Here is a 26,020-nt window from a genome sequence, read left to right as displayed (position 1 = left end):
GACACTTGTTTTTCCGCATACTACCTAAGTACACATCACCTGAAAACGTACCAAGAATCCGACAGATTCGATCCCCGAGACCCACATCGCTGTTCTTAGTCACAGTAGGAGCAAAACCTTCAGTGTAATTCCTGGGCGTATGTAAGTCTCTGTGACATTCTATTACACATAATTTTCATTAGTTCGATTTCTTCTTGGACTGGCTTTCCGGGAGCTAGATACTGATTGTGTTTCTTACAGGATCCCTACCACACAACACAACTAGAACCATGTCTTCAATCAAGTTCAACACCCCTCCTGGCGCCGGCAAGATTTATGGTGAGGCCTGCCACTACTCGCAGTCTGTGGATCTCGGCAACGGCACCGTCAAGTGCGCTGGACAAGGTGGCTGGGATCCGGAGACGGGAGCGCTCGACGCGAACGACACCAAAAGACAGGTTGAGCTAGCGATCGAGAACGTCGACATTGTCCTCAAGGCAGCGGGCCTCCGGGGATGGGAAGACGTCTACTCACTGAGGTCATATTCATGCGATATCCGGGCCTCTTTCGATTTCATCGTCCAGGGTTTGAAAGCACGGATTCCCGATCATCGACCTATCTGGACAGCCATTGCTGTGCCTCACTTGGCCCTTTCGGGAATGTTGATTGAGCTGGAGGTTGAGGCCAAACGTCAGGCTTAGACGCACGTGTTCTACATGTATCGCAATAGACTTACAGCTTAATTCATTTCTACAACCGCTTCCGAAGTTAACTTCAATCAAACCGGCCCCTACCAGTGGAGCGGGGATGTAAACTCGGCCGAGATCTCCACTTCATCGCCGGTGAATTGCTCCGACTTTGGTTTTCGGTTGTGCATCTGCCCCAAATCCAAGCTTACTTATCTAACATCATCGAATAGTCTTGACAGAGGACCGCCGTTGGCTATCAAAATCAGATGATGCCCTCCCATATGTAAAGTATGCTATTCTCACAAGGCATTGGAGGCATTTCCTGAACTTGCTTTCCAGAAAGGCATCTTCTTTCGCGGAAAGATGTAACTAATTCAGAAAGAGAAGATGACTGAGATAGTTGTACTTGGCGCGCAGGGCGTGGGTTGCTATCATAAGGTAAGGTAAGGCCAAGGACTTGATTACGCGGGCTCTCACATCTAACACCATCAAGACCATTAAGCACGTCATTGTCGGCCTGCCGGTCCACGACACAGACAAGGGATAACTGCAGCGGATACTCCGCAATTGCCACTTAGAATCCTTCGAAAGGTCCAGCTTCCGGCGTCATTTTCCACTCTAGAGTAAGTTGACATCGGCACACTCAATAATCCATACGATGTTAGGCCGACTCGAGCTAAGTTTATCGAGTCTAGACACACCACACCCTCCTGCCAGCCACGCGCCCCACGCGCATCCCATTCTTTGGGTAGACCCCCCCGCTATACTAAGGATGTCGGCCAACTCCCGGCAGGGTCTTTTCATATGCAACAACTCCAAGCACAAAGTTCCCCAGCAAAAGGGTTCATTTTGGCGATGTCGGATGCTCCCCGACTTCCGGGAATGCTCGGCGGGCGGGATTCTTCCCACAAATCCAGGTTTTGTTGATGGGCGGTTCGCATGGCACAAGTCCGAGATGCTCTGGCGCAATCGATAGTGAGGTTGGATTTTGCCCGGCGGAGGGTCCGCGGCCGGCAAGAATCTGCTAATATCTATCGACCAGACCCGGGGACTTGGGTGACTTTGGAATAGAGTTTCCAGCTCTGAACTTGATTCCTTCCACCCTGAGAGTCATTTCGAAGACACCTTGACACGAAAGTGTGCTCATAGGAGTCTGTCAACAATGGCAACCGCAGACAATACCGTCCCCAGGAAGAAGTGGTGGAAGATCCAGTGGTACTCGGACGACGACACTCCCGAGGAGCGCAAGTTCATCATCAAACTCGACCTCATCGTCGTTCCCTACGCAGTTCTGGCGTACTGGGTCAAGTACATTGGTATGATTGTATCCCCTCCATCCATTAATCGCCAGTCAGCTAACACGTACCCACAGACCAAGCAAATTTGAGTATGTTCACGACCGTTGATAAACTCTGCCTCCTCTATTTGGCAACGTCATGCTAATCAGAAACAGACAATGCCTACGTCGGAGGAATGAAAGAGGAGCTCGGTTTCAAAGGCAATGAACTCGTCGAACTCCAGACAATGTACACAGTTGGCGCAGTTGTTGGCATGGTGCCCTTCATGTTCTTATTCACCTACATCCCCATGTACTGGACCATCCCCGCTATGGATATCCTTTGGGGACTATTCACCCTGCTGCAATACCGAGCACACTCTTTCGGAGAGCTGGCGGCGTACCGATTCATGGTTGGCTTTTTCGAGGCAGCCTTTTTCCCCGCCATGCACTACGTCTTCGGTAGGAATTATCACCATCCTCTTTTGACGAGGGAAAGTTGAATGCTGACTTCAATACAGGCTCCTGGTATCGCGGACATGAAATCGCACGACGAGGCGGCATCTTCTACACCGGGCTGAACCTCGGAACCTTGACAGCAGGCCTGATCGCAGCTGGGGCATCGCACCGCCTCGAAGGCGTCAACGGAATGGCAGGCTGGCGCTGGATGTACATCATTTGCGCAATCATCACTATCCCAGTCGGCATTCTCGGATACTTCCTCCTTCCGGGCACCGTGGAGCAACCGAACCGCTGGATCCTTAATGACCGCGACATCAAGATTGCCAAATCTCGCCTGGAACGCGGCGGACACGTCACCCGCGGCAAGTTCAAGCTCGGACACCTCAAGCAGATCTTCCTCAGCCCGCAGTTCTGGACCGTCGTGCTCGTCGATGTACTATTCTGGAACGCCGGTATTCATAAGAGCACGGGAAGCTTCCTGCTTTGGATTAAAAGCTTGGGTCGCTACAGTCCGGCGCAAGTCAATGAGATGGGAACCATTGCGCCAGCTTTGGGAATCCTGTACAATATTGTGGCGTGCTTCCTGTCTGACTTGGTACTTGGCCCCGCATGGGCCATTACCTTTTCCTCGTTATGGAACGTTACGGGCTTGATCATGCTCGTCATCTGGGACGTACCTGAGGGTGCCAAGTGGTTCGCCTTCTCAACGATGTACTGGTCCAACGCACTCTCTAGTGTCCTGCATGGCTGGGTAAACACCATCCTCAGAGACTCTCCGGAACAGCGTTCATTCACCCTCGTCATGATCACCATCATTGCCCAGTCATCGACAGCCTGGACACCTTTGTTGACATTCCCGACGGTCGAGTCTCCAAGCTATCCTAAGGGCTTCTCTTTCTGTCTGGGGTGTGCTGTTGCGCTCATTGCTGCGACGCACGTTCTCGATGTTTATATCAAGCGGAAAGAGTAAGTTTTGCCACACAACTTCAAGAGACTTAATGAATACTCTAACATGGATTTACAGAAAAGGAAAGCATGCGCAGCTCGAAAGCGGTAGCAGCCACGACGGTAGCTATGTTGATGCTCCTATTGACGCTACCGGGAAGACTACGACTGCCGAAGTGACAGCAGTGGTCAATACTTCAGAGGAGTCCATAGCAAGACACTGATCGGACGTACCGTTGATGGATCAAAAGGAACAGCAGAACAATTATACCGTAATACCATGCATGTAAACTTTATTCACTGGTACTTTGTCACGAAACTTGGATCGTGCGATGCAGCTGGTCCTACTACTTTCAACACGGAGTAAGTATTATCATCCATTCGAACAATACTGGAGGCCGTGCCTTCTGTGAGTCCGATACTAGCAGTTAATACAAGAGCACGTAGGATTAAATGGTCCGCATTTCATTCAAACGTCGCAATTGAATTGCCCTTTGCCCCCTCTGACATCATATAAGGCTCCTCGGGAAGTGACCGCTGTCTCACCATCATCAATGCGTCATTATGGACATTGGTAAGTTAGCATCTCTGCGCATGTAGCATTACTTAGAATCCATGAAGTATGCCCAGGGAGATAACACGGTTGTCAACACCTTTGGTCAGAAAGGCGAACTCGCCAATAGCTGGCAAGTCATCGTGGTTCTTGACTGCAACAAGAGGTTATGCAGGGATGTCGAGGTAGAGGTACTCACGGAGGTTTACTGTGGTATATAACTTGTTCACGTGCTTTTCGTCTAGCTTTTGAAGACTTCGCCGCGAGACTGTGGAGCTTATGGCTGAGGTGAATAAACCGCAATGGTTGCCAGGGCAGCCACCACACACATCACCAAGGCCGCGCCTTCCTCAGGTTCACTCAGCCACATCACGAACCTTCATCCGATAACCTTTTTTAACCACCAGAATACACAACAAGCCCTTATATAACCCTCCAACGCAATTCCTGTCACCAGCACAGCAGGCGTCTCCTAGGCCGGGGGTCAGGTCAAACTGTGGCGTGGTGGTGGAATGGTTAATGGTCAACATCAATTATCTTCGCCAACCAGCCTACTCGACGACAGGCTTAGCGCATACGAGTATCCGAGTTCGAATCCCAGCATGAGCACCAGAGATGTAGTCCCCAGTTCAGCACCGGGGGGTGAACTCTTTTGTCTTTTGGACCTCTTGATATTTGTTTTGTTTCTCTGCGTCTTTTTCAGTACGCCGCGCATACATTTTTTTCTTTGTTGATTTTCAGTTCTAGAAAACCTGTAGTAAGCGATGGCCCGTCCATAGGGGAGATATCAAGGCGTAGAATAGTCGTGATGGCGCCAACTCCTCTAGGCCCTGCCGAGGCCACGTGGTCTCAACCAGGCAGTTGCTGAACACCACCTGTAGTGTTTTCTTTGGCCGATAGTATCAATGTATGAACGTCGACCCTATTTTCTACTTCTTGACCTTGCTGGATAGATCTATGATAAGTTTGAACGACTATAAAATATAAACATAGTATTGTATTGAATGCCCTTGATTGGGCAGGGTAGTGATAGGATATAGGAACAGTCATGATTGGCTTCGAATACCTTAGACAGACGAATGCCCAACGACGAACGTGTGTGGAAACAGAAACGTGTAATTACATGTGATACCTTCCTTCCTCCAAGTACCTATGAACATAGAAATATCAGGACACTAAACGACTCAGTTGTTAGATCCGTACCATATGTGCATAGCGCCCTGATCCACGACGTTTTCTACTCTCAATCCAAGTTGAAAGGCCCGTTTTTCGAGATGCGCTTGCTGGTCCTTTGAGAGGGGAGCTATGCACTTGATGGCTGCTGTCATCACACTGCGTGCATTTGTCAGCTCATCTGAGAACATCTTGAGACAGTTCCCACATCCTTGCGGAATAGTAATCTTGATTCCAGCGAGATGGTCCGCAATCAGCTTCAAGTGCCCTGTGAAGTTGAAAGGTAGCCGGGGGTCCCCGCCAGGACCAAAGAACCGACGCCGCTCGGAATGCAGTTCTTTACGCAATTATTTTTGATTGCATTCTGGTTCGAGGAGTGAGTTTTGCTCTTCATCTGTGATAGAATAGTGCGGTAAGGCTTGACGGCAGCTTCGATCAACATGAGACGAGTAAGAGAAATGAGGTCTAGTATACCGAACGCGTTAGCAAGGGTTTTCTCTCTCTAGGCAAGACATATTGCCGTCCTTGCTCAACACTTAGTGTAGGGTAAAACAGATGCAATATATTACCTGAAAGATCATCTGCGCTCGTGTTCTGGAGACAATCAAGTGGAACCATCGGAAACTCATTGATCTGGCCACTTTGAGGTGTCCAGTGCATCCGTTGTTTTCCATACTGCACCCCCATTACATTTGGGTTGTTGAGAGCCGAAATCGGCACGCCCTCGGCTATCCTGACCACCATGTCGCGGAACAGCAAAACGTCGCCCATTTCCCAAGCGACCCAGAGCACATACGGCTCGTCCAGGGTCGAGCGCATCGCGCTCAGCCAGTGCCAACTCCAAGGTCGCAGAAGGGACAGCACATCGTATTTGTTACAGAGTACGAGAAGGTCATGAAGCCTGCGAACGCTCAGGCTGAACGGTACGCGATCGAAGTGGCCATGAATGATTTCAAGCATTAGAATCATCTCCTCGAGCCCATCCTCTGGCAGCTCAATGATCCAGTCGTTTGCCTTTTTGCTTTCGGCTGATTCGCCCTCGCTTGCTTTGTCTTTGCTTACTTCGACTTCGCCAGGTTTACCCTCACCTGCTTCATCCTTGCTTGCTGGGCCTTCGCCTTCGCCTGCTTTGCCTTTGCTTACTTCGTCTTTACTCACTTCTTCTTTGCTTGCTTCACTCTTAGTGGCTTCTACCTGCCCATTCGCAATCTGCGGGCAGGACTCCTTCCATCCGCCGAAGAGCATTTTGGCAAAGACTGGACAGACCCGGGCTAGGGACCTCGAGCATACCCGAAGCGGCGTAAATCGCCGCGCTCATCCAAGATGATTGGCTCGGGTATTGGCTTCTCTGGCGATTTTGGACGGGGTGAACGGATGGGAAGAATTGGTTTTGGTACTAGCGATTTTTCGGCGGAGAACGTGAAGATACTGTTCTCGGTCTTTGGGAAAATACTGGGCGGCTGATAATCTGCCATTTTTGAGGATCACAGAATGTCTTGCCAAGACGATGTGTGATACTGGTCGTATGCGTGTGATGTAGAGGCTTTGAGCGATGAGAAGTTTTCAAATAGGATTTCCATGTTTCCCTTACTGACACTTGCCCAGGTTGTCATAGAGACTCATTTCCGAATTTTAGCCGGCGATTGCTGCTTTTCCCTCTGCCTTTGTTTTTCCTAAGTAGAATACATGTATACTGCATGCGACTTCAATCAAGCAAATTTGGAAATGCTACGGGCATCTCGTTCATCTGAACTTCAAAATGAGTATTGTTGGATGGCGCAACATCTGACACCACGCTACGGAATAGCAGGTTCCTTTGTCAGATATGTAGAGCGCTCAAAGCAGACCCAACAAGTCTTGCCCGTCGGAGCCGAATAAGTGGGGCCGAAATTGTGCCTCAAGATTTAGCCAGTGCATCATTGAAGTAAATACGATAGTCCATCAACTCAACCCTGGGTAAAAGCTGAGATGCACAAGATACATATACCTTAGCCTTCATGATAGACCATTTACATCAGTGTCTTTTAAATTTGGATTTGTTTCTATCTTCGTTTAGCCCAGATGGAGGGCCTAAATAAAGGTAGACATCGTACTGCAAATACCATTGGGTTCAAGTCGTCCTTTTGGTCTGGTTTACGATCCCAGTGAGCGAGTCAACATCCATGACATATTGAAGTTTGCGAACCCGCGCTGAACTCCCAGACATGTCCCATAACACCGTGACCCAGGCAGAAATCTCGGAGAAAATTGATCACCGCGAAAGAGCGTAATTATGTCATCACTCGCAGCAGATAGAGGCAGATGTGTGATAAGCGCAATGATGTTTGATGCACACTGATTTACATCTCTCTATACCTTGAGAACGTGACCTGGTCGCATGACCAGCTTACTGAGACGATCGCGCCGAGGTGATACCGCCAGCGCCGAATCTCAAGACCGCGGGGAATTGTGGGGTTAGTGCCGGCTTACGGGTCGGGAGGTCCACCAAGTGCCGGCCAAGTGACCGAGAGCTGCTGACTGGCACTGTCATGAAGCAAGGTGCTCTTTAGTAATGAGAAGGCGACTACATGAATCATGAGGCTTTCCCCATGACGCGATATGTCTAGATTTTTCCAATCGTTAGATTCTTCCATCCCTTTTTTTTTTCCTTCTATTGCAACCCTATGTTGATGCCACGCACGCGTCCAGTCCAATCCACTCATCCACACACTTCCACCACACCAAAAGCGATTTCCCCTTCAGGATCACGGTCCCCCCTTGCACTTTTAACCCCAACCAATCAGACTCCGAATCGCATCCAACCTAGGGAGTTATTCGCATTGGCTTAGGCGCCTCACCCGCACTAAAGCCGTGTTGGCAAGGTGCCATCGAACTTTTTTCACATGCTCTTTTAATCCCCCAACTTGGACGAATAGCCAGTCAGAAGAGAATAGTCTGGGCTGGCTGATTGATGGGTTCCCTGAAACTGGCCTTGTTTGGACACAAGTAATGTCAGGTGCAGGACGGGTTATGCCCAGAAGAACCCCATCTTCCCCCTTTTCCCAAGAGGAGAGTGACTGGCTAAGACACTGAACCTGTCAAAAGCGCAGCTGTACACATTTGCTACCGCGTGCAGTGTTTTGGGGGCCTGCAACGTCACCTTTCCCAACACCAAGCACTTGGTTTATTGCGCCAAACATGACAAGAAGTAAAAGGGGGGCAACAACTAATCTGCACAGTGCAGGTGTCTAGATCTTGCAGTTTACTAGACTGATTTGCACAACTGCCGCTAGCGCGGTGGCGTTCAGGTACCGCCATTACCATATGTTCTCGCTGGCCTCCGTCGCACAAAGGTCACCAATATCTCTCGCCTGATGTCTCTCCGTTAGTCTTGGGGTCCTTCTGCAAAATCACTGGACGTGACGAAAACAATATCCCGCTTGGCGACGGGATCCACCCCCAAGACCCCAAGACCGTAGACGAGAAGGGAGTTCAATATGACAATATCAAAGGTCTGCCAAAGCGAAGCAGGCCCAGACCTCGGAATCATCTGCGGGTTCCTGAAGGGGAACCTCTTCCATGGACCAGGGAGGGCGGTCGAATGCCACTTCCCGCGTGGCCGTCGCCAGGGTCAGTTTGTTCAAGCCGCAACCAACCACAGGCCTTGGAGCCGCGCCGCTGGTACCGATCCCTCGACATCCCCGTGGTCCCCCTTCTTTCCGCTCGCGGGGCGCTTTTAAAGCCTTGTCATCTTCCATCGCCGATTGGCAGATGTCCAAAATGAAACGAAGCCTCTCCCGAGGGCACACTTGGGGGCTCAAAAGCCACCCCAGTCCTCCCGGTGTTTCCCAGAACAGGGACATACTCGGTACAGTTGGTCCTTCTCGACTTCTATTGGCCACCCTTATTGAGCCTTAATCTTTCTTTTTTGCCAAACTACATGTACTATGCACGTTTGTCAAGCCAGCCACAAGTCTCTGCGCTCCGCTTATGCGCCCGCCTCATCTCGGAATATTGGCCGTGCCAACCGCGAATTCGCGATTGACAGACTGGCCGGGCCGTGATCACAGCGCAAGGGGGCACCACCGTCCGAGATATTGGAGCCACCGAGGACGTGGACGTGTGTCCCGCGGCGGACCATGTCTCAGAGGAGCACGCTTCCTCAGTCCATCGCTCTCACACCGCGTGGTGCACCCATTCTCGTGGGCTTGGGGCACGGTCTTCGAGGTGAGTAGCGGGGACGTACATGTGCCATCTGATATTCTAGACCGGACCACCCAAGTTCGATTGCCTTGCCCTGTGTAACACTAGACGACGGAGAGAGCACAGGGGGTAAGCATATATGAACCAGACTACCATCCACCCTCCTTGAGACCTCCGTTCTCTGCTGAAGATTGGACGCAGCTCTGAGACTCGGAGACTCTTGTCATTAAACAGGAAGGAAAAAGGGACAACTCCCCCCCCCCCCGTAGCCCACCGGGCGGCGATGACTACAGCACAGTACCACTACGCCTTGCAAGATGCAAGTCTAGATTCGATATGCGGATTGCTCCCGCCGCTGAAGGAGCCCTTCTTTGTTCCAAGGGCTGGGCAGAGGTGAACCCTTGGTCCTTGGCCAACGCGGCACGCATCGTTCAATGTTACATCTGCAAGCTTACACTTGGCCTTTTTCCTATTGTATATATACAGTAAGTCCCATGATGAATGCTTCCCGTTCTGTCCCCATGGTCTTCAACCCGCTCCTCGTGCGACCTTCCCCCCGACGACAACATCCACCGTCGTGATCTTGTGCCCCTCCCCAAGACATGCCTTTCCTTTTCGAATAGCTACAGTCTCTTTCTCTTCTCTCTTATAAACCCTCTCCGTCACAGTCCTTCCAGTTTCACTTTGGATAAGTAGTTTGCTTCAAACTCTATTCACTCCTTGAGGCCATCTTTGCAAGACCAGACATCCAGAACACCGACTACGTTCCTTAGCTCCTAGAGCTTTGCATCATCGCAACAATGTACTCAAACTCCATCTTCTCAACGCTCCTCCTCCTCCTCCCGGCCGCCACCCGGGCTTGGGACTCTCCAAACTACTCCGGCCTCACCCGACTCTGGCAAGACAGCTTCCCGGGCGCCTCGGGTGACCCCATCAACGGCGGCAACTGGAACATCATCACCAACCTCCACGTCAACAACGAGATCCAGGAATACACAACCTCCCGCTCCAACCTCCAAATCTCAGGTGGCGGCACCGTCCAGATCGTGCCCCAAAAGGACGGCAACGGCGCCTGGACCTCGGGCCGCATCGAGTCCCGCTACGTCTTCACCCCCGCCGCCGGCCGCCTCACCGTCGCCGAGGCCCAGATCCGCTTCGGCGACAACGCCATCGCTAACAAGAAGGGCATCTGGCCTGCCTTCTGGATCCTCGGCGACGCCATCCGTAACGGCGTCAGCTGGCCTCGCTGTGGTGAGCTCGACATCCTCGAGACTGTCAACGGGCAGCTGACGGGGTACGGGACCGTCCACTGCGATGTCCTCCCCGGCGGCGCGTGCAACGAGCCTAACGGTATCGGCGGGAACATTGGCATCCCGGATCAGGGGTGGCACACTTGGCGTCTGCAGATTGATCGTCGGCCTGGCAACTGGCAGACGGAGACGATTACGTGGTTCCGTGACGGGCAGCAGTTTCATCAGATCAGCGGCGCCAGGATCGGGAGTGAAGGTATTTGGAACACATTGGCTCGCGCGCCGTTGTTCTTCATCTTGAACGTTGCCGTTGGCGGTAACTGGGTAAGTAGATGTCTTTACAAAGCTTATTCAACGTTCGTTTAACTGACTGATTACAGCCCGGAAACCCGGATGGCTCTACCATTGGCGGCTGGGGAAGCATGATGGAGACCGCCTATGTTGCCGTCTACCAGTCCACTTAATCTTGCCCTTCATCACCCTAATTGGGCTCTTGAACTCATGTCGAATATCGCTTAGTTGCTGCTCCTGCAACTACGCCATTCGCTGTACATATGCCAGCAGCATACTTAGATACCCATCGTCCATTTTATAGTATATGCACACAACCACGCTCGCTAGATAATTTCTCACCATCAAGATACATCACAAGCTCACTTCCTTTGATAGTCCAAGGTTTTTGAATGCTTTTATTTGTAGTATTCATGGCTCATAATTACTCATCTCTCCTGACTTTGATCAACTGTACCAGCTAACAGGTAATGATCTAAGTACAATGACATAGATGTCCGTGCTTCACTGTATGGCATCTACTCATAAAACACCAAGCATCTAACCTCTATGCTTTGTCTTCCCTTCGCATCTGCGGGGGTGTTGGGGTCAATAAAGGCTGTGTGAGGAGTGTAATCGGCCCGTCCCGGCTTGCCGCCAGGCCGCCCTTGGCTTCTCGAGTCGAAGCACTTGATGAACATGGCTTCATCAGGGGTCATATCTTTGGCGTAATACAGCTTGTGCTTGTCGCTTGGTGCAACAGAAAAAGTCTCGCCTGCATTGATATCAGCAAAATGAACGTGTTTGGAACTCTGTCTGCCTCGGTCAAGCCGCGTGCACTCACCCTTGACGTCGTAATTCTCCGTCGACCGCGCCAAAGCCGGGTCCGGAAGCACCTCCTTCCCCCGGTCATCGTCATCGGTATCCGTCCTCCTGGGGTACAACAAATCCACAGCGATCAGATCCTTGGGCTCCGTCGTCCGCCAGTCAATCACCGCAAGCGGGAAGTCACTCGCCGGGTGTCCAATCGGTCTCCAGACGTTAATAATCTGGTACCGTCCATTGACCAGCTCATCCGCCTCAGCTCCCGGAACATGCCTCCTGACACGCGCTTCCGCCGCGCCGGGCGTTTGGTCGACATGCACCTGCTGCACCGGCTGTCTGGGGCTGCTCTTCTCCCTCCTCCGGATCGTGTGGTCGAAAATCGCAACTTTCTTCACACCGGGCAACTTCTCTTTCAGGAGTGCCTCCACTTCGGCATAGTAGCCGCTTCGCACTGCCTCATCGTCGGTGAAGTCCTTCTCCTTGGCAGGGGAGTTATACACGGCAAAGCCGGAGACGTCAGTGCCGAACTCTTCCGTCGACTCGCGGATGTTCACCACTGAGCGGCGGCGCTCGAGCCGGCTGAAAGAGGTTACGTCTGTGTCGACTTTTGCCCAGGGCTTGCTGCCCTCCAGAGTCGCAGGGTCGAGATAGCGGAAATTGCCGGTAGTCATTGTTGCGAGGGGTCTGCTGTGTGTGATGCGGGGAGTAATGTTGGTTCTGAGACTGGTTTTGAAAAATGATGTGAGTAGTGAAGTTCGTCGTAGAATTGTGCTCATAGTAGTACCTTTTATGTACGTCAAACGCAGGGCTGATGTTGAATCACACAATGCCGTGCGGGGGTCAGGAGACGGGAGTTTAAAAGGAGAACTTGTAGGGCCCAACAGGGCGCGAATGAGACGACTGAATGATTGCATCACCATGAACCCGCGGCAGTGGCCATTAGTCATTCAGGATTTCTAAGCTGTTTCTCGCAGTGTCCGAGACCCACTCCCGGGCTCGGCATCAATTGTGGGGCCTCCTGATTTCCAATCGCCGACATTCCGCGATCCGAAATTGCTGCCGTCCCGAAATGCATGCGTCAATCCCGCGGGGTATGCACCGCTCGGCGTGATAGTCAGCTTCACGGGGTTTAGATCAAGTGCACGACCGCCCAGTACACCACCAGCGGCATTTTAATTTATTTACCAAACAATGCTTACTCCAACGTGAATGATACATGACGTTAATTCACTATTTCGCAACCATAGCATAACTTGTAAGTGTGATTAAATACATACATGATCGTAGGATTTGTTTTCGGCAGATAATTTCACCTACGACTTACATCTATGACCAGGGCATTTGCTTAATCCAGTCGGGGAGGTAAAGTGTGACTTACCTAGAAACAGCATCGATGGATAGGGAGACATACACTGGTTGTTACTGCGAAAAACAAAAGGCAAGTCCTCCAAAAGTTAACATCGCAGATTTCCGAAACCGAGAATCGAACTCGGGGCTATGCCTAACCTCCCACAAGATGAGAGGGCATCATGTTGGCCACTACACCATATCGGATGTTGATGTCAAATTTTGCAGGTATCCAGGTCATACTCAGTTGCTGTTGTGCGTATCCACAGCGGAGTCGCAGCCATTTCGACTACCCTAATGGCTCCGCAAGGTTTGGATACACGAAGTCGCGCCTGATGCAATTCAAATACATTGGTGTTCCATGTCACAAAGGGCTGTTGAAGAAATCTTATGACTATGAAGGCTGGCAAAGCACGAAAGAAATCCATTTTACTATCTGCAGATCCTCGATGTTACCGGAACTTAACGGATATAAAGTCAATCTCCCTCGCCGACCGAGTCTAGCTGGCTTCAAAAGAGGATGTTTCGAATCATAGGCTTGATCGGGTCTTGTATCTCAACATGCAACAGACCATTTCACGTGGCTCCAATCCTTCCGCCTACTGATTCTGACTCTCAAGTCTGGTCCGGGCTTCGGCCTCCCTATGCCAGTCGTTGCCCAAGGGACTTGGGCTTTTGGTACTCGAATGGGCCCGCCATCAGTACCTTCCAAGTCAATACCGAGTATCATTTGCGCAGCAATGCCAAGAAGAAGTCCGTTTGCAAGGTGACGGCCGGGGCTTTCACGTGCATGCACGATCAGTATAAATCATCCACAAGAGAATACCAATCCACGTACCAGACATGTTTGCCCCCTCCAAACGGAAGGAAACCCGGCGGCGAGGACGCATTATAACCCAGTTCTAGAAACCTGTCACCTTGCCAACTTTCAGGGTTAGCACCCCATACTTTTGCATCGCCATGTAGAATGCTAAGCGGCATTTGGACGTTGTTCCCTTTCTTGAGGAGGTATGAGCGGCTGCCGTCCGATATCGTCGTGTCTGTCATTACCGTTCGCGTGATGTTATCGACAATATTGTGTCGCTCCGTCTCTTGCGACGAAGACAGTAGCAGTGGGCAGTGCTCTTTGATTTTCCCCAGATAAAGTGTCATCTCGACATGGTCTTGATCACTTCGCTTCCTGGTAACCGCGGCATTGAGAAGCTCAGTCCGAATACTGGCCAAAAGGTCTGGCTGGCTGTAAATATTTGATAGAAGCCAGAAGACTAGCGTGGAGATGTTGGCGAGAGCGGTGGCCAGGAGAATCTCAATCTTGGCGCTGTTGTTGATCGACATTTCAAAATTTCGTTCTGCGCCAAATCTGTCCTTGGTGAACTGAGGAACTTCGGCGCCAAAATCCTCCTCACGTTTGATGTACGCCTCCAAGGCTTCAATGACCTTCGTTCTTGCTTTGAATGCTTTGGACGCGATGACAGAGGGGGCAATTCCTGGGAAGAGTTTGTGCATGTCATCGTGATAGATCCTAGGTATTGAGAATTAGCCTGGCTTCAGTCAGGGTAAACGCGCCTGTAGCGTGGCGAGGCCGGGACGGATATGAGGATGCGATGTAGTTACCAGAAACTCTGCATGACTCCGCTGTTCTCCCAAGGGCTCAACTTCCCGTAGAAGCTTCTCATGATGGCCCTCGACACTGTCTCACGAGTCCAGCAGTAGAAGTCTCTCGGCTCGAGCTGGTCGAAAGCTATTTCGTCAAGAGATGTGGCTAAATTATTGACCCCTGATCTGGTAAGATCACTTAACGAAGGTCCGGCCAGTCCTTTATAGAGAACCCTGAAGATGGCGGCACGAAACTCCGGGTTCGTCCACAAATCCATCCCGTGGCCCTCCATGCCTACCAAAGTGCGAACAAATGTGTCAATCAGGGGTTCGAAACTAAGAGTCCGCTTTTGGAATATTGACGATGCCAGTTGCGGTGAAGATGCTACATAAAGCTTGCTTCCAAGGATGGGCAACGAGTATGCCGTCATGTTGAACTTCTCGCTAGTATCATATCAGCTTACAATGAAGTTGCACCACGATTGCCCGTCCGACTCAATCATCCCTTCAACGTTCAAGCAAGATGGCTCAAGACTTACTGATTCTTGACATGTTGCTTGTAGCCCATCTGGATTAGATCAATTAAATGACCAATGAAAGGTATCTTTGGTTGAAGAGCAGGAGGCTCCTGCGAGTCTAGGACTTTTGGCCAGAGAACACTACGAACAAGAAATATGACCAGGCAACAGGCCAATGGAAACCATATCACTTGGGTTTCGTCCCACGTGCTTGTCAGCATTTTGAGAGGGCTTCTTCCTGCAATTCCGGTTCCTCAAGTTTGGCTGTAAGTTTTAGTCCCTAGACATCTCGGAGCAACTCGACATTCTCTTCCTTCATTTTATCCTATTTTTCGGACTTATCGACGCAAGCAGCATCTAATTTCGTTATCATCAGCTGCACCACACTTGCAGTTAACTCCGCCACATTTAATCATGAATGCATGATCGTAACAGTCTCGCGTTCTGAGTTAGATCCAAACTCCTCCTGGAAACGTATGTCGAGCTGCGGCGCTAACGTACAGTAAGCAATATTGTCGTGAGAAGCTACAACCACCAATCAAATGAGCGTCTGACTTGCAGATGATTTGAGCTGAAAACCACTTCGGTACTAGCACAGTGAAATATTAGACGTGCGGCATGACGGACGTGAGATTATGTGGTGAGCATTTAGTGCAAATATTAAGATGAGTTTTACCGTGGCCAAGATAAGTGGTGTTTTGGTTTACAAATAGAGGGGCCTTGGCTCTTGGGTGTTGCTGACAACGTCGGTCTGGCTTACACCGCTTGTAAGTTGTGTCGCGTAGTCGAGACCTTGAGGGCATGTCCAAGCGGTTCGCGTGAAAGTCTTTGAAATAATTCTAGATGTTCCAAACTGGAATCGATTGCCCCTTTAGTTTTGGGTTGATGCAATCACAAGACCCGAGCGGGTTTTGTTCCCAACTCGTGGGTCGGTCAAGTTGGGGTTGATCAAGCAGGGGCAAAGAATCATGACAGTCCTCGACTAGAAGCACTTTATCTACCCCGGAACAAGTAGCAATTAATGAAAAATTGCAAAATAAGAAGAAATCGACCTCTCCCGTGCCAAAGAAGAGAGATATGAGCAAAAATTGCAAAAAGATGACCAACGTGGGGCTCGAACCCACAACCCCCAGATAACCACATCTCTTAAAGCAAGAGAAGATAGAAGTCTGATGCGCTACCATTGCGCCAGCCGGCCAATTGCATTGGTGACGGTTCGACGGAAGCATGTTTATAAACCCCGCGCGGAGCAGGCTCCAGGTAATCGCGCTCTCTGACTCACCATGCCCGCAGTGCCACACATCAGAGCAAACCCCATTTTTCGCGATCTCGTACGTCGTTAGCCCGCTGGTGGGGATCTGACGTAACGATTCTTTACTGGGATCAATGTTGTATCTGCTTTTTGGAGTGTTTGCAGGCAATTTCTTCGTTCTTTCGGCGTCCCACACACTCGGACCAAGCAGGCGCACAAAAGGACACCAACAAAAACCCAAAATTCAGAGACCCCCCAGTGGCGATCCATCGGGGGATGGGGTCTGGCGCTGTTGGAGAAAAAACTCACAGAAAGTGATGGAGCTAGCGATGGGGCAAGCGGGTTCTATGTCGGCATCGGTTCATGACAAACTTCAACAATGAATGAGAGAGAAAATTCTTCAGCAAAATTCTTTTCCCCTGATAGTTTCGACTTCCAAGAGTAATGAAGCGTGCATGACAGCCTAAGTCTGTAGCATGCATAGGCAAAGAAACTGTACGGAGCCTCCGCCCTTCCGTCTTACACGGAAGTATGTACTCCATGAGTCCATAGACAGAAACTCTGCCAACTGCTCATGAGAACCCTAACGAAACGTTCTGAGCAGGCTCGGAGCTCCACCGGACGCGCCGATGTTCAAGTTTGTGCCGCCGGCTGGATAGAAGCACGCCGAGCACACCTTGGACCTGCCTTTCTGCTCTTCGCCTTTGGACTCTCCGAGACCTTTGCCTCATAGGCGCAGACGTACAGGCGACCAGCCAGGCCTGCGGGCAAGTCATCCCGCCTTCCGGGAGCGCCTCCGGCAGGTCCCCATCAATCACGTAAGAAAAACCACTTCTTCCGTCGTCCGCAACTTGCCTCTGCCACCCCGGGGGCGCTCCCCAACACGCCCCTCCACTCCCCTCCTCCTTTGGATTCGGGTGTCACCGATCCCGAGCAAAAGCCCTGGAGCGCGGTCTCTCAGGCTCTCCCCCTTCCTCTACCACGGCTCCTTTCGCACCTTCGCACCTTGCGAGGGGCTCAGTGAGCCTTCCCAACACGGGCCGGCTCCGTTGTTCGCAACCGTTCCTCTGAGTCTCTGACACGGCTCTCGCATGACTTTCGGCCTGGCTTGACTCATAAGATATTTCCCAGGCCATTATTGAGCCCGCCTCCTGCCCTTACCTACCGGATTGCCATCCGAAGACGCGTGGGCGGGCTGGCCACGACACACCCGGCCCGGTGCGCCGGTTACACATTATCCCCCTTCTCCTGCACCCTACACCGGCTACACATCACACAGCGCACGGGAAACCGCCCACCGCCCACCGTCCGCCAGGGGGCGCTTAAGAGCTCCTTCGCACACCGCACTATCGTGAGATGACCTTGGAAGTTGAATCATCCATTTCGAGACTATTATCGCGCCATTCAAACCACGGGGTGGACGCGAGCTGCCCTTTCAAGCGACGTGGCATTGCTGCTTCCGGGGAAACATGCCGAGCAGGGAATGACTTTCCGTTTCAATTGCCTACGCAGTATTACTATGCGTGATGTGCAAGTGAGCAAGTTTAGGAAACTTACAGCAACGCATTAACAACCCGGCAACTCGTCTCTATAGAGCGCACGCCGTAAACTCACGATACTCTCAAAATGATATTTGATCTCACCGGCACTCGATATCCCGAAAAGACCCTTCACTAGATGACTCCGAAGCTCAGATCAATCGCTCGCCAAGGATATTCGCCGTTCGTCGGCGGGCGTTCTAGACTCTCTTGAACTTCTCCAACTCTCACCCCAACGTACCCAACTAGCAATTTTTGTCAAGTAATTATTTCCTAAGATTAACTCAATAGCTTGAAGCTCGGGACTTTCCCGTCCCCAAAACCTTGCATTTCCAGCAGGTCTTGCATCATCCGCAGCGGGTAAACGCAATGCGAGAACAAAACTAGCAAACAGAAAACGTGGGATGAGCCGCAAGGTAGTGTACACATCGGACAAGTCCCTGCCAATAGGCTATAATTATCAAGGGTCGTGACTCGAAAGGCATTTCACATGTCACCATCCCACGCATCGTGGGTCGCATAGTCTGTGGTTTCGTTGACGAGGGGCAAATTTTGTTTGAGGTTGTCTCTATGTCCACTGAGTAATAATACTGCCGCACAATTTGCCGTTGAAGCGCACTCAAAGTATGAAGTTCAACTAAGTCATTCGTAAAGTCAGTCCCAAAAAGTCACATTGTAAGATCGAGAGGAACTGCAAAGTAATCTTATAGTGATTTGTAGAATTAATTATTGTTTCAATTGTATGTTCCGACATCGAGCTAGCTACTGAGAAGCCATGTGATGGGAACCATGGCATCATCGATGATGCGCTTCTTCCATCAGCTCTGTTCAAAGTCCCCGTAAAACGCCTCGCAATGCAAAACACTTTCTCATGGTCATTTCACTCAATACCATGCATCTCTTCAAAAATCCATTGCAAAAAATCCAACTGAGTTGTAACACTGTCTTTCCCGCCAAAAAAGTTATAATCCTATAAGAAAACAAGCGCCCGGTTCGGAAACCAGGGGGTATAATGCGGTTGAAAAAGAGCAAATCCTAAATCCAATAACTTTTTGTTTTCCTTTTCATTTCGTCTCGAGAATTATTGTATGTGAGTTTTTTTTTTGGTTGTGTTGATTAAGTATTTTTTCATGACTCTCCTCCTCTAGTGGTGGTGGTGGTGGTGTCATGACGTAGTGGATCCGCCGGTAACGGATCCCTCCCGGCTATGCGCCAGTCCGTTGTGCGCTTGGCCGTCAAGGTGCTCAAGGCTCATGTAGTCGACGGGAGCCGCTTCGTCGGGGTACGCGGGCGGCGAGGGGGGGACGTCTTGGTAAACGGGCGGCGCCTCGTTGTCCCAGCTGACGCCGAGACCGGGGCACTCGGTGAGCATCACGTGGTAGTGCATCCTCAAGATGCGTCCGGTGCCCGTCTGCGTCGCGAGGTGGGGCTTGCCGACGGGCGCCCACTCCTTGGAGACGACCATCTCGATCATGAGTGCGTGGGAGACTTCGGTGCCGTCGCTCGACTTCATGTCGCAGGCGTATCGCGGGCCGTGGCTGTGCTTGCTGGCGACGACGCCGTAGTCAAACTCGAACTCGACGTGGCCGTCGGTGCTGGTGTAGTCCGACTTCCAACCGTCGTGCATGTACTTCTCGCCCAAGACGCGGGTCTCGGTGCGGGCGACGCCCTTCTGCTGAGGCTGGGTGTTGTTGTTGGCATTGCCAGGGACCGGAGCGTGCTTCTCGCAGGCGGGGGCCACGGTCTTGATGGTCTCCTCGAGCTTCCACGTAACCTTCTTGAGCTTCCAGAACTCGACCGTCTTGTTGGTAGCGTTGGCGCTGGTGAGGCCGTCGAGGCGGAATGAGACGTTGTGGGTGCCGGCCGGGTGGATCACCTGGTTGTAGTGGGCGCTGGCCTTGATGTTGGTGGGGGGAAAGACGCGGACCGAGTGGTGCGGGAACTCGGGTTGAGGGAGGGAGCGCTTGACATCAAAGTTTTGCTCGAACTTGATGGGCGTCTGCGAGCCGGGCGTGCCCTTGACGAGGATGGCCTCGGCCTTGAACTCGTAGGCGATGGAGGTGATGGGCGTGTCCATGGACGCGGGGAGGTGGCCCTCAAGGAGGATAGAGAAGGGGAACTGGTGAATGCCCTTCTTGAGCGTCGTGGGGTGCGTGAGGAACGTCCAGCGCTTCAGCTCCGTGTACTGGTTGGTGCACTCGCCGCAGTGGTTGGTGAAGGGGCGCTTCTGCTGAACGTGGATGTTGAGCTTGGCGCCAAAGGTCTCGATCTGGAGCTGCTCATCCTTGACCTCGAGTTGCATCTGGCCCGAGACGAGGGCGCCGGTAGAGGACTCTGCATCGCCAAAGAAAACGATGGGCGGGCTCTCGATCTTCAGGTCGAGGCCTGCGTGTGAATTGTCGTGTGAATCCTTGTTGGAGCGGCCAAAAGGCAGAGAGAGGCGGTGGTGGTGGTGCTTCTTCTCCTTGAGGTGGTCTGCGGGATCTGCTGCGAACATGTTGTGGTAAGGGATGTGCTCGCCGTCATCGGAGGAGTAGGAAGAGTGGCGGTCAAGAGGGACTCTGCGCAACAAGCCTTCGTCCTGGACGTTGTTGTGACGGGGTTGGTTATGTTGCTGGTGTTGCTTGGTCTTAGTCTTGAGGTTTGCAATGGCAGAAACACTGAAGTTCTCAGTGGAATTCCGCAGGAAGTTTGCTACGCGGTGGGGCATGATTGGGTGCGGTTGTGTGGTGCGTTCCCCGGATTTTGAGGGCTTGCTGAATCTTGGAATGTTCGGTTGCGGCCCTCAAGTTTTCTTTTGTAAATCTTGGCTGGCTAAGATGGGCCAACAAGATGGACAGGGGTTAAAGGGGGTGAGGGGGGGCGGATGAACCGCAAAATAAGGGAGGTGGTGTGACGTTCTTAGGGCGTAGGTTCGTCCTAGAGGATAATGGGTTCCGTGAGAAAATTTTGGAATGCCCAAAAGGACAAAAAGAGTCGATTCGCCGGATCCCGAAGGATAGGCGAGGTTGATGCGGGCGCGCGCAAGTTCTTTTGGGTGGGCGTGTGGTGGTAAGGGTGTAAGGCTCGAGGCCGAGGGCGAGCGGCGGTGTGTAGTGTAAGTGCGTTGATGAGCTGATGGACGGAATGCGGCAGGTCTGCTGATGTTCCCTGACTGACTGATGAGTGATGTGTGGTATGGGTCTGATGGGCAGACCAAGATGTGTCCGGGGGCCGTTTTCTCTTTGTACTTGAACAGAGACTTGGGAAAGTGAGAGAAGAGAATAGTGTGTGGAGCGCGATGACTTGTTTTCTCTTGCTATTCTCGAATCCTTGCAAGAAAGGTCCAGGTGATGTGGGTGGTAGGAGCACAAGGTCTGATTCTCGTTCTGTCCTTTGCCCGTTTTGGTTTTTCTTTCTCTATGGCGTCGAACAGCCAAGAACGAAGCTTGTTTGGGCTGGGTTGCGGTGGTGGTGGACGGGATCTACTTCCGCTATGCGCGCTGTGAGGAAGAAAGATGGGATAAAAGCGATCAAAGCGATGGATGATAGTACGGTGCGTGGTGTGGGAGGGCAGATGATGTCGTCCCTTTTCGTTCGCTCGTTCGCAACAGGCGTGGAAGAGGCGAAGTTGGCTTTAAAGAGAAAAACCAAGCGTTTTGGAATCTCGGGTTGATCGAAGTCGAGATCGTAGAGTGGAGGGGTATGGGAAATGAACAAACGCAGACTTTTTGCGACTGCGATGACTCCTTCTCTTGTGAATTTCCCCTTTTGGTTTTCCCGTTCCTTCGTGTAAGTCGTTCGTCGACCGGGGTAGGAGGTAGGACGCAGGAAAAGTGTGCTAATGTGGGATGGATGCAGCTGCAGCGTTGCGCTTAACGGCGGGCTTTTCGGGTGAGATGAGATGCAGAGTGCGGAGGAGGCAAAAGTGGCCGGGGTTCTCCAGAAAGACAAGAGTTCTTTTCGGCTTCTCGAACGAAAGGTATCGTGAGGTTATTGTCAAGTTGGAGTTGTCAACGAGGGAAGATCAGGAGAAAAGTAGGTCACGGCGGTAGTAGACTCTTGTAATATCAACCTCTTATTACGCAAGACGTGAAGCAGGACCGTCGCGTTATTATGTCTTGCCAGCTCGTGATGGTCAAGCTTTTCATAGGGTAATTATGTGTCATGAGTTGGAAGGGTACCTGGCGACACATGCTCCGCTCCAGCGTTTTGACACGGCCCAGCCAGCGCGGCATCGTGTACATCAGCTCTTCATCAGACACCCACATGGGAACTGTGACTGACAGAGACGCAGTACTGTTACTGGAAGTGGACGTGGATCCATCACAGAGGTGTGTGAATCAACCAAGGATGGGAAGAAAGAAAAAAAAAATTGTGAAAAAAAGAGCCTGGACCATCTCCACCGGATGGGTCCATTGCGTGAAGTACCTGATCCAGTTTGTTCCAAGCGCAGCTGTACATTGCGCCAACTGACACTTCTTGAACATGACCAACGCCAACCAGTGACTGAACCCACCAGCTCCCTTCGACTGGCTGAGAAGGACGGATGCTGGCCCGAGCTGGTTCATTGTTGCAACTTTTGCAAGGCATGGCGTTGCCTGCCGTGGCATGGGTCAAGTTCCTTGGTGGCCGCCTGACCATACGCCTGGCTCCAGGACTCGCAACCACTCTCTTCAATCCTGAGCCATGACACTCAGTAATGGTCATGGCGGGCCCACGTGTAGGTACGTAGGCCATCCGTAAATTGTATGCTATTCCCAGGAACCAACATCGAGTTGAGGGCCGTCCACCGCAACAAGTGGCGCTGTTTAGGAGTGAGCTGCCACCGCCTGATCGCGGTCCTGTAGCGCGGCGGTCAGGTAAACTCGGTACGTATATCTCATCCCGGAGCACCATCGCCGGAACTTGGGAAGAGAGCCACCAAAGAGCCAAGACAACCTGGACAAGAGACAGCTTGTAGGTACTTGTAATTGTGGTACTGTACAGTCTGTACCTGACCGCTGCAGGGAACAACCAGCCTCAGCTTACATTCTCCCTCTCGCCGCCATCACAATTTGCGAACCCTTGAGGTCGTGCCCGGTAGTCCATAATGGCGCAAGGCCAGGGGCACGGCGTCGTACTGGATGATGCAACGGAGGGGAAGCCAATCATTCCTGCGTCCACAAGCCAGACACGTGTAGCAGCAGTAGCAGAAAGAGGAAACAAACGCAATGGAGACAAAGGGGTTCGCAGTTACAGCTAGTTACAGGCTTACAGCACACCAGCTACTATGTGGATGGCATCATGTTGGTGCGACCGTTCGCAACAGAGCCGGTTACGGCCCATGGAGCCGCCTACCATCCAGGTGTTTCCAGCGCATCGCAGTAGTAACGCAAGACGGGAGGATGATGCCAGCATCTCCCAGATTGATGCCAGAGAGCAGATCGGGCGGCACCTTAAACTTAGCACTGACCCGACTGGGTTGTAGCCGCCGCCAGCATAGTCCTGGGAAATGACACCATCGGCCAAGGGCATGAGGAAACCGGCAGAACCAAACCGCATCTTCCTCCTTGAGGTGCAGTCGCACAATGCCATGTGGTACGATTTTCTATTGTTGCCCAGGAATCGCGCTGCGGGGTCCCTCATCCTCTTCGCAGCATACCAAGAACCGGAGCTCTCCACGAGGTCTGGTCGTGCCAGATGACATTGCAGGTGACTTGGTCGATAAGGCCATCACAATGCACCTGTCGGCAGAAGCAAGTTGCAAACCTGATGTTCTCCGGTTCTCTCTGGGGAAGGTTTCCACGGCCCACGGGGCATCTGCCCCGGGTGCCCAGCCGGCGACATATCGTGAAATGAAGAAACGGGCCACAACGACGACAGGCAGACGTGGCCGATGAACGGGCAACGACATGAATGTGCCAAGGAACTCGGCCAACCAGCCCATTTTCCCATCGCAATGCGATTGTATGATGGCATCAGTCATTAGCGCCATCTGCTCGTTTTCAACCTGACACGCATAGTGGCGTTGGGGCGTGGAACACGTATTCAACGCCGGTGCAAGTCGAGTTCAGCAAGTGGCAAGCAGCCTAGAAGTCTATACTCTGTAGTCAACACAAACGTAAGCAGTTCATGCTGAGGCGCAACGAGCGACGACGAAGTCAGTAAATAACAAGGCTCGTCACATCTCGTAAACCAGTCAACGGCATCACCGTCACCCACACATCACCGCCACAGCATCGCAGTTGAAACCTCGTGTTGCACCTGTACTCCAAGACAAAATCGATCTGAGATGCCCATTCGATCGTACCACTGGATCTGCAGTCCGGACCAAGCCGCAAAGGAAAAGGGTCAACAATGTTAACCCGACCGTCCGACCGGCCGATCGATCGGGGTACGTCTCACTGTCTCTCAGCCTCTCCTACTACTTGCGGTCAGCACTCTTGAGGCTCTGGACTATAACTCGTAACAAAGGTTTGCTTGACCGACGGAGCGCACCGTCACCGTCTTTCTTCCTATTCCGATACTCAGCAGTGAGCCGCGCGATTCCCCACCATCACTACCATCAGCCATCCTCAAAAGTGCCTTTCCGTCCCCGTAACGGAATGGCATCCCGTAGACTCAGTTGGTCTATCCCTAAACCGAGAGCAAGGGGTGCGGTCCGGTGCCGAGCGGGAAGAAGTCCATCCATTGCCTGTCCACAAAGGTTGTCATTTAGCCGCGTTGACCTGCCAAGCAACCCCAACCCATCGTCTTTTTTCCACTATGGAGCCGCCATCGTGAAGTTTTTTTTTCAGTCTGCTCGATTGCGTGCGAATGTCATTCCTGGCTGGGAAAACGTGCTTCTAGACTTGGCCTAGGATCGTGAATGGAAACGAACCGCAAGCCACAATTCCCACTCAAGGGAAGCAAAAACGGAGAAAACGGGGACGGGAAGCAGGGGTAGAATATCCACTTCCAAGGCCACCGGGCCACTCATGGAGTTTCTCTTACGTATAACCGGAGTCACCTGCCCATCCATTTTCTACGGGTTTTTTCTTCACTCTGCTTTCACCCAGGCACATGATTCTTTCTGAGTTTTTTCGTCTCGTTCGGAAACCTCCAGGAGCATGTCCCAAGAGAAAGGAGCCAAGGACCCCTCCTACTGGCGACTACAGCATACCCAGTGAGGCTAGTTTCCGTATATGTGCCCTTGACGCTTGGGCGCTCACTTCTCTGTCCCCTTTCAGACAAGGAAAACGGAGCTCCAAGGGGTTGGAGCACTCCATAGCTTCATGCCGGTGGCTGCTGGCATTCACACTTGATCCCATCGTGATATCTCCCAAAGAGAACGAAGCCGCAGCAAGGAGCTAGCTGAAAAACTCTTCTCAACCCCGTGGGCAGAAAGGTTCCTACCATCGCTTTCAAGCCACCCCGGCTGGCGCAGGCATTGACATCCACTGAATTCCCACACATGTCACTACCACGGCTGCAGACTGGATGGAGCTTTGAAGCTGGAGAACTTGCTCCATCTGACTCTTCCAACATTGCCCATGGGAAAGTCTTGATGTACAAGATCCGCACGCCCTGGGAAGTAAGAGACCAGAGACGGATGACCTAAGCTCAGAGAAACCAGATGGAACACTTCCATCGCGATCCAGAGCGGTCGTCAAGACCCACGACTTTAACGACCATTCCCACCTTGGGCAAAGAACCACAGTTCCTGCAGCCCTGCTACAAGTGTGGGTATTCAGTCGTGAATGCACGCTTGTAGCCCAGCATAAATTTTCTTGTGAACGGGTACATCGAGCCAAGAGGTCGCCAGCATGATGTCAACAACGAATTCAGGAATATTGTTCCTGAGTTGTTATGGAGTATTTTCCACTCATTACCATGGTTTTCTGTGGTGTCTTCTCCATGAGCGTGTTTCGAGATCGCCCAGCTCCGCTGTTTAATGTTTTCCATGATACTCATCTCCTTACAAGCAAAGTGTACAGTAATTAACCGCTCATACGCCAACAGGCGTAATTCAACGCCGAGGTGTCATTCAGGGGGAGAATGTTTCCGTCGAGAGTCATCACCGATTCACCGCTAGCCGGCGGTCCTCATCGGTGACCGTCGCCTCCAATGCCCAAAAACCGAGCAAGACATTTCCCACCCCTCCCCTAGCTTAGCCCCCGGTGGCCCCTTGCGCTTCAGGGTCCTTCTCGGTGATCCGGGAACCA

The 26,020-nt window shown here is 51.9% G+C and overlaps 8 protein-coding genes and 2 non-coding genes across 10 annotated transcripts; 4 read left to right on the top strand and 6 right to left on the bottom strand.

Moving 5' to 3' along the window:
* Nucleotides 1-269: 269 nt before the first annotated feature.
* BDZ83DRAFT_723776 (endoribonuclease L-psp family protein) lies at nt 270-680 on the top strand (the record flags this gene model as incomplete). The annotated part of the gene is made up of 1 exon (XM_060512598.1): nt 270-680. The coding sequence occupies one exon, from the start codon at nt 270-272 to the stop codon at nt 678-680; it is 411 nt and encodes a 136-aa protein (XP_060359205.1).
* A 1,033-nt stretch (nt 681-1,713) lies between these two features.
* On the top strand, nt 1,714-3,512 carry BDZ83DRAFT_108761 (major facilitator superfamily transporter). The gene is made up of 4 exons (XM_060501070.1): nt 1,714-1,984; nt 2,041-2,055; nt 2,122-2,406; nt 2,466-3,512. Exons 1-4 carry the CDS (start codon nt 1,831-1,833, stop codon nt 3,374-3,376), a joined length of 1,365 nt encoding a protein of 454 aa, XP_060359204.1. The 5' UTR covers nt 1,714-1,830; the 3' UTR covers nt 3,377-3,512.
* A 1,489-nt stretch (nt 3,513-5,001) lies between these two features.
* On the bottom strand, nt 5,002-6,322 carry BDZ83DRAFT_765178 (uncharacterized protein; the record flags this gene model as incomplete). Its single annotated transcript, XM_060515246.1, has 2 exons — nt 5,002-5,542; nt 5,647-6,322. 2 exons carry the CDS (start codon nt 6,320-6,322, stop codon nt 5,337-5,339), a joined length of 882 nt encoding a protein of 293 aa, XP_060359203.1. The 3' UTR covers nt 5,002-5,336.
* Nucleotides 6,323-10,059: 3,737 nt separating this feature from the next.
* On the top strand, nt 10,060-10,973 carry BDZ83DRAFT_757213 (family 16 glycosyl hydrolase; the record flags this gene model as incomplete). Its single annotated transcript, XM_060514867.1, has 2 exons — nt 10,060-10,833; nt 10,890-10,973. The coding sequence occupies 2 exons, from the start codon at nt 10,060-10,062 to the stop codon at nt 10,971-10,973; spliced, it is 858 nt and encodes a 285-aa protein (XP_060359202.1).
* Nucleotides 10,974-11,318: 345 nt separating this feature from the next.
* On the bottom strand, nt 11,319-12,275 carry BDZ83DRAFT_590560 (methyltransferase; the record flags this gene model as incomplete). The annotated part of the gene is made up of 2 exons (XM_060506347.1): nt 11,319-11,554; nt 11,624-12,275. The coding sequence occupies 2 exons, from the start codon at nt 12,273-12,275 to the stop codon at nt 11,319-11,321; spliced, it is 888 nt and encodes a 295-aa protein (XP_060359201.1).
* Nucleotides 12,276-13,072: 797 nt separating this feature from the next.
* BDZ83DRAFT_t287 lies at nt 13,073-13,158 on the bottom strand. The gene has a single exon. It is a non-coding gene; the product is annotated as a tRNA-Glu (tRNA).
* A 591-nt stretch (nt 13,159-13,749) lies between these two features.
* On the bottom strand, nt 13,750-15,115 carry BDZ83DRAFT_757211 (cytochrome P450; the record flags this gene model as incomplete). The annotated part of the gene is made up of 3 exons (XM_060514866.1): nt 13,750-14,473; nt 14,566-14,991; nt 15,087-15,115. 3 exons carry the CDS (start codon nt 15,113-15,115, stop codon nt 13,750-13,752), a joined length of 1,179 nt encoding a protein of 392 aa, XP_060359200.1.
* Nucleotides 15,116-16,164: 1,049 nt separating this feature from the next.
* Nucleotides 16,165-16,263, bottom strand: BDZ83DRAFT_t286. The gene has a single exon. It is a non-coding gene; the product is annotated as a tRNA-Arg (tRNA).
* A 180-nt stretch (nt 16,264-16,443) lies between these two features.
* On the top strand, nt 16,444-16,772 carry BDZ83DRAFT_639209 (uncharacterized protein). The gene has a single exon (XM_060509410.1). The coding sequence runs from the start codon at nt 16,452-16,454 to the stop codon at nt 16,698-16,700; it is 249 nt and encodes an 82-aa protein (XP_060359199.1). The 5' UTR covers nt 16,444-16,451; the 3' UTR covers nt 16,701-16,772.
* Nucleotides 16,773-18,837: 2,065 nt separating this feature from the next.
* Nucleotides 18,838-20,876, bottom strand: BDZ83DRAFT_108657 (LMBR1 domain-containing protein). The gene has a single exon (XM_060501069.1). It carries the CDS (start codon nt 20,563-20,565, stop codon nt 19,021-19,023), a length of 1,545 nt encoding a protein of 514 aa, XP_060359198.1. The 5' UTR covers nt 20,566-20,876; the 3' UTR covers nt 18,838-19,020.
* Nucleotides 20,877-26,020: the final 5,144 nt, after the last annotated feature.

The sequence above is a fragment of the Colletotrichum acutatum genome, assembly GCF_030867785.1.
Source record: "Colletotrichum acutatum strain CBS 112980 chromosome Unknown BDZ83scaffold_155, whole genome shotgun sequence".
NCBI classification, from domain to species: Eukaryota; Fungi; Ascomycota; class Sordariomycetes; order Glomerellales; family Glomerellaceae; genus Colletotrichum; species Colletotrichum acutatum.
The sequence above is the reverse complement of the archived record's forward strand: the minus strand, read 5'-3'. Positions and strand labels throughout refer to the sequence as shown.

Bases quoted from the DNA above. Each gene is read 5' to 3' on its own strand.
- BDZ83DRAFT_108761 (XM_060501070.1), top strand. From the start codon at position 1,831: ATGGCAACCGCAGACAATACCGTCCCCAGGAAGAAGTGGTGGAAGATC. The intron at 2,407-2,465 runs GTAGGAATTATC...ACTTCAATACAG, and splicing joins CGCCATGCACTACGTCTTCG to GCTCCTGGTATCGCGGACAT.
- BDZ83DRAFT_639209 (XM_060509410.1), top strand. From the start codon at position 16,452: ATGTTGTATCTGCTTTTTGGAGTGTTTGCAGGCAATTTCTTCGTTCTT.
- BDZ83DRAFT_108657 (XM_060501069.1), bottom strand. From the start codon at position 20,565: ATGCCCCACCGCGTAGCAAACTTCCTGCGGAATTCCACTGAGAACTTC.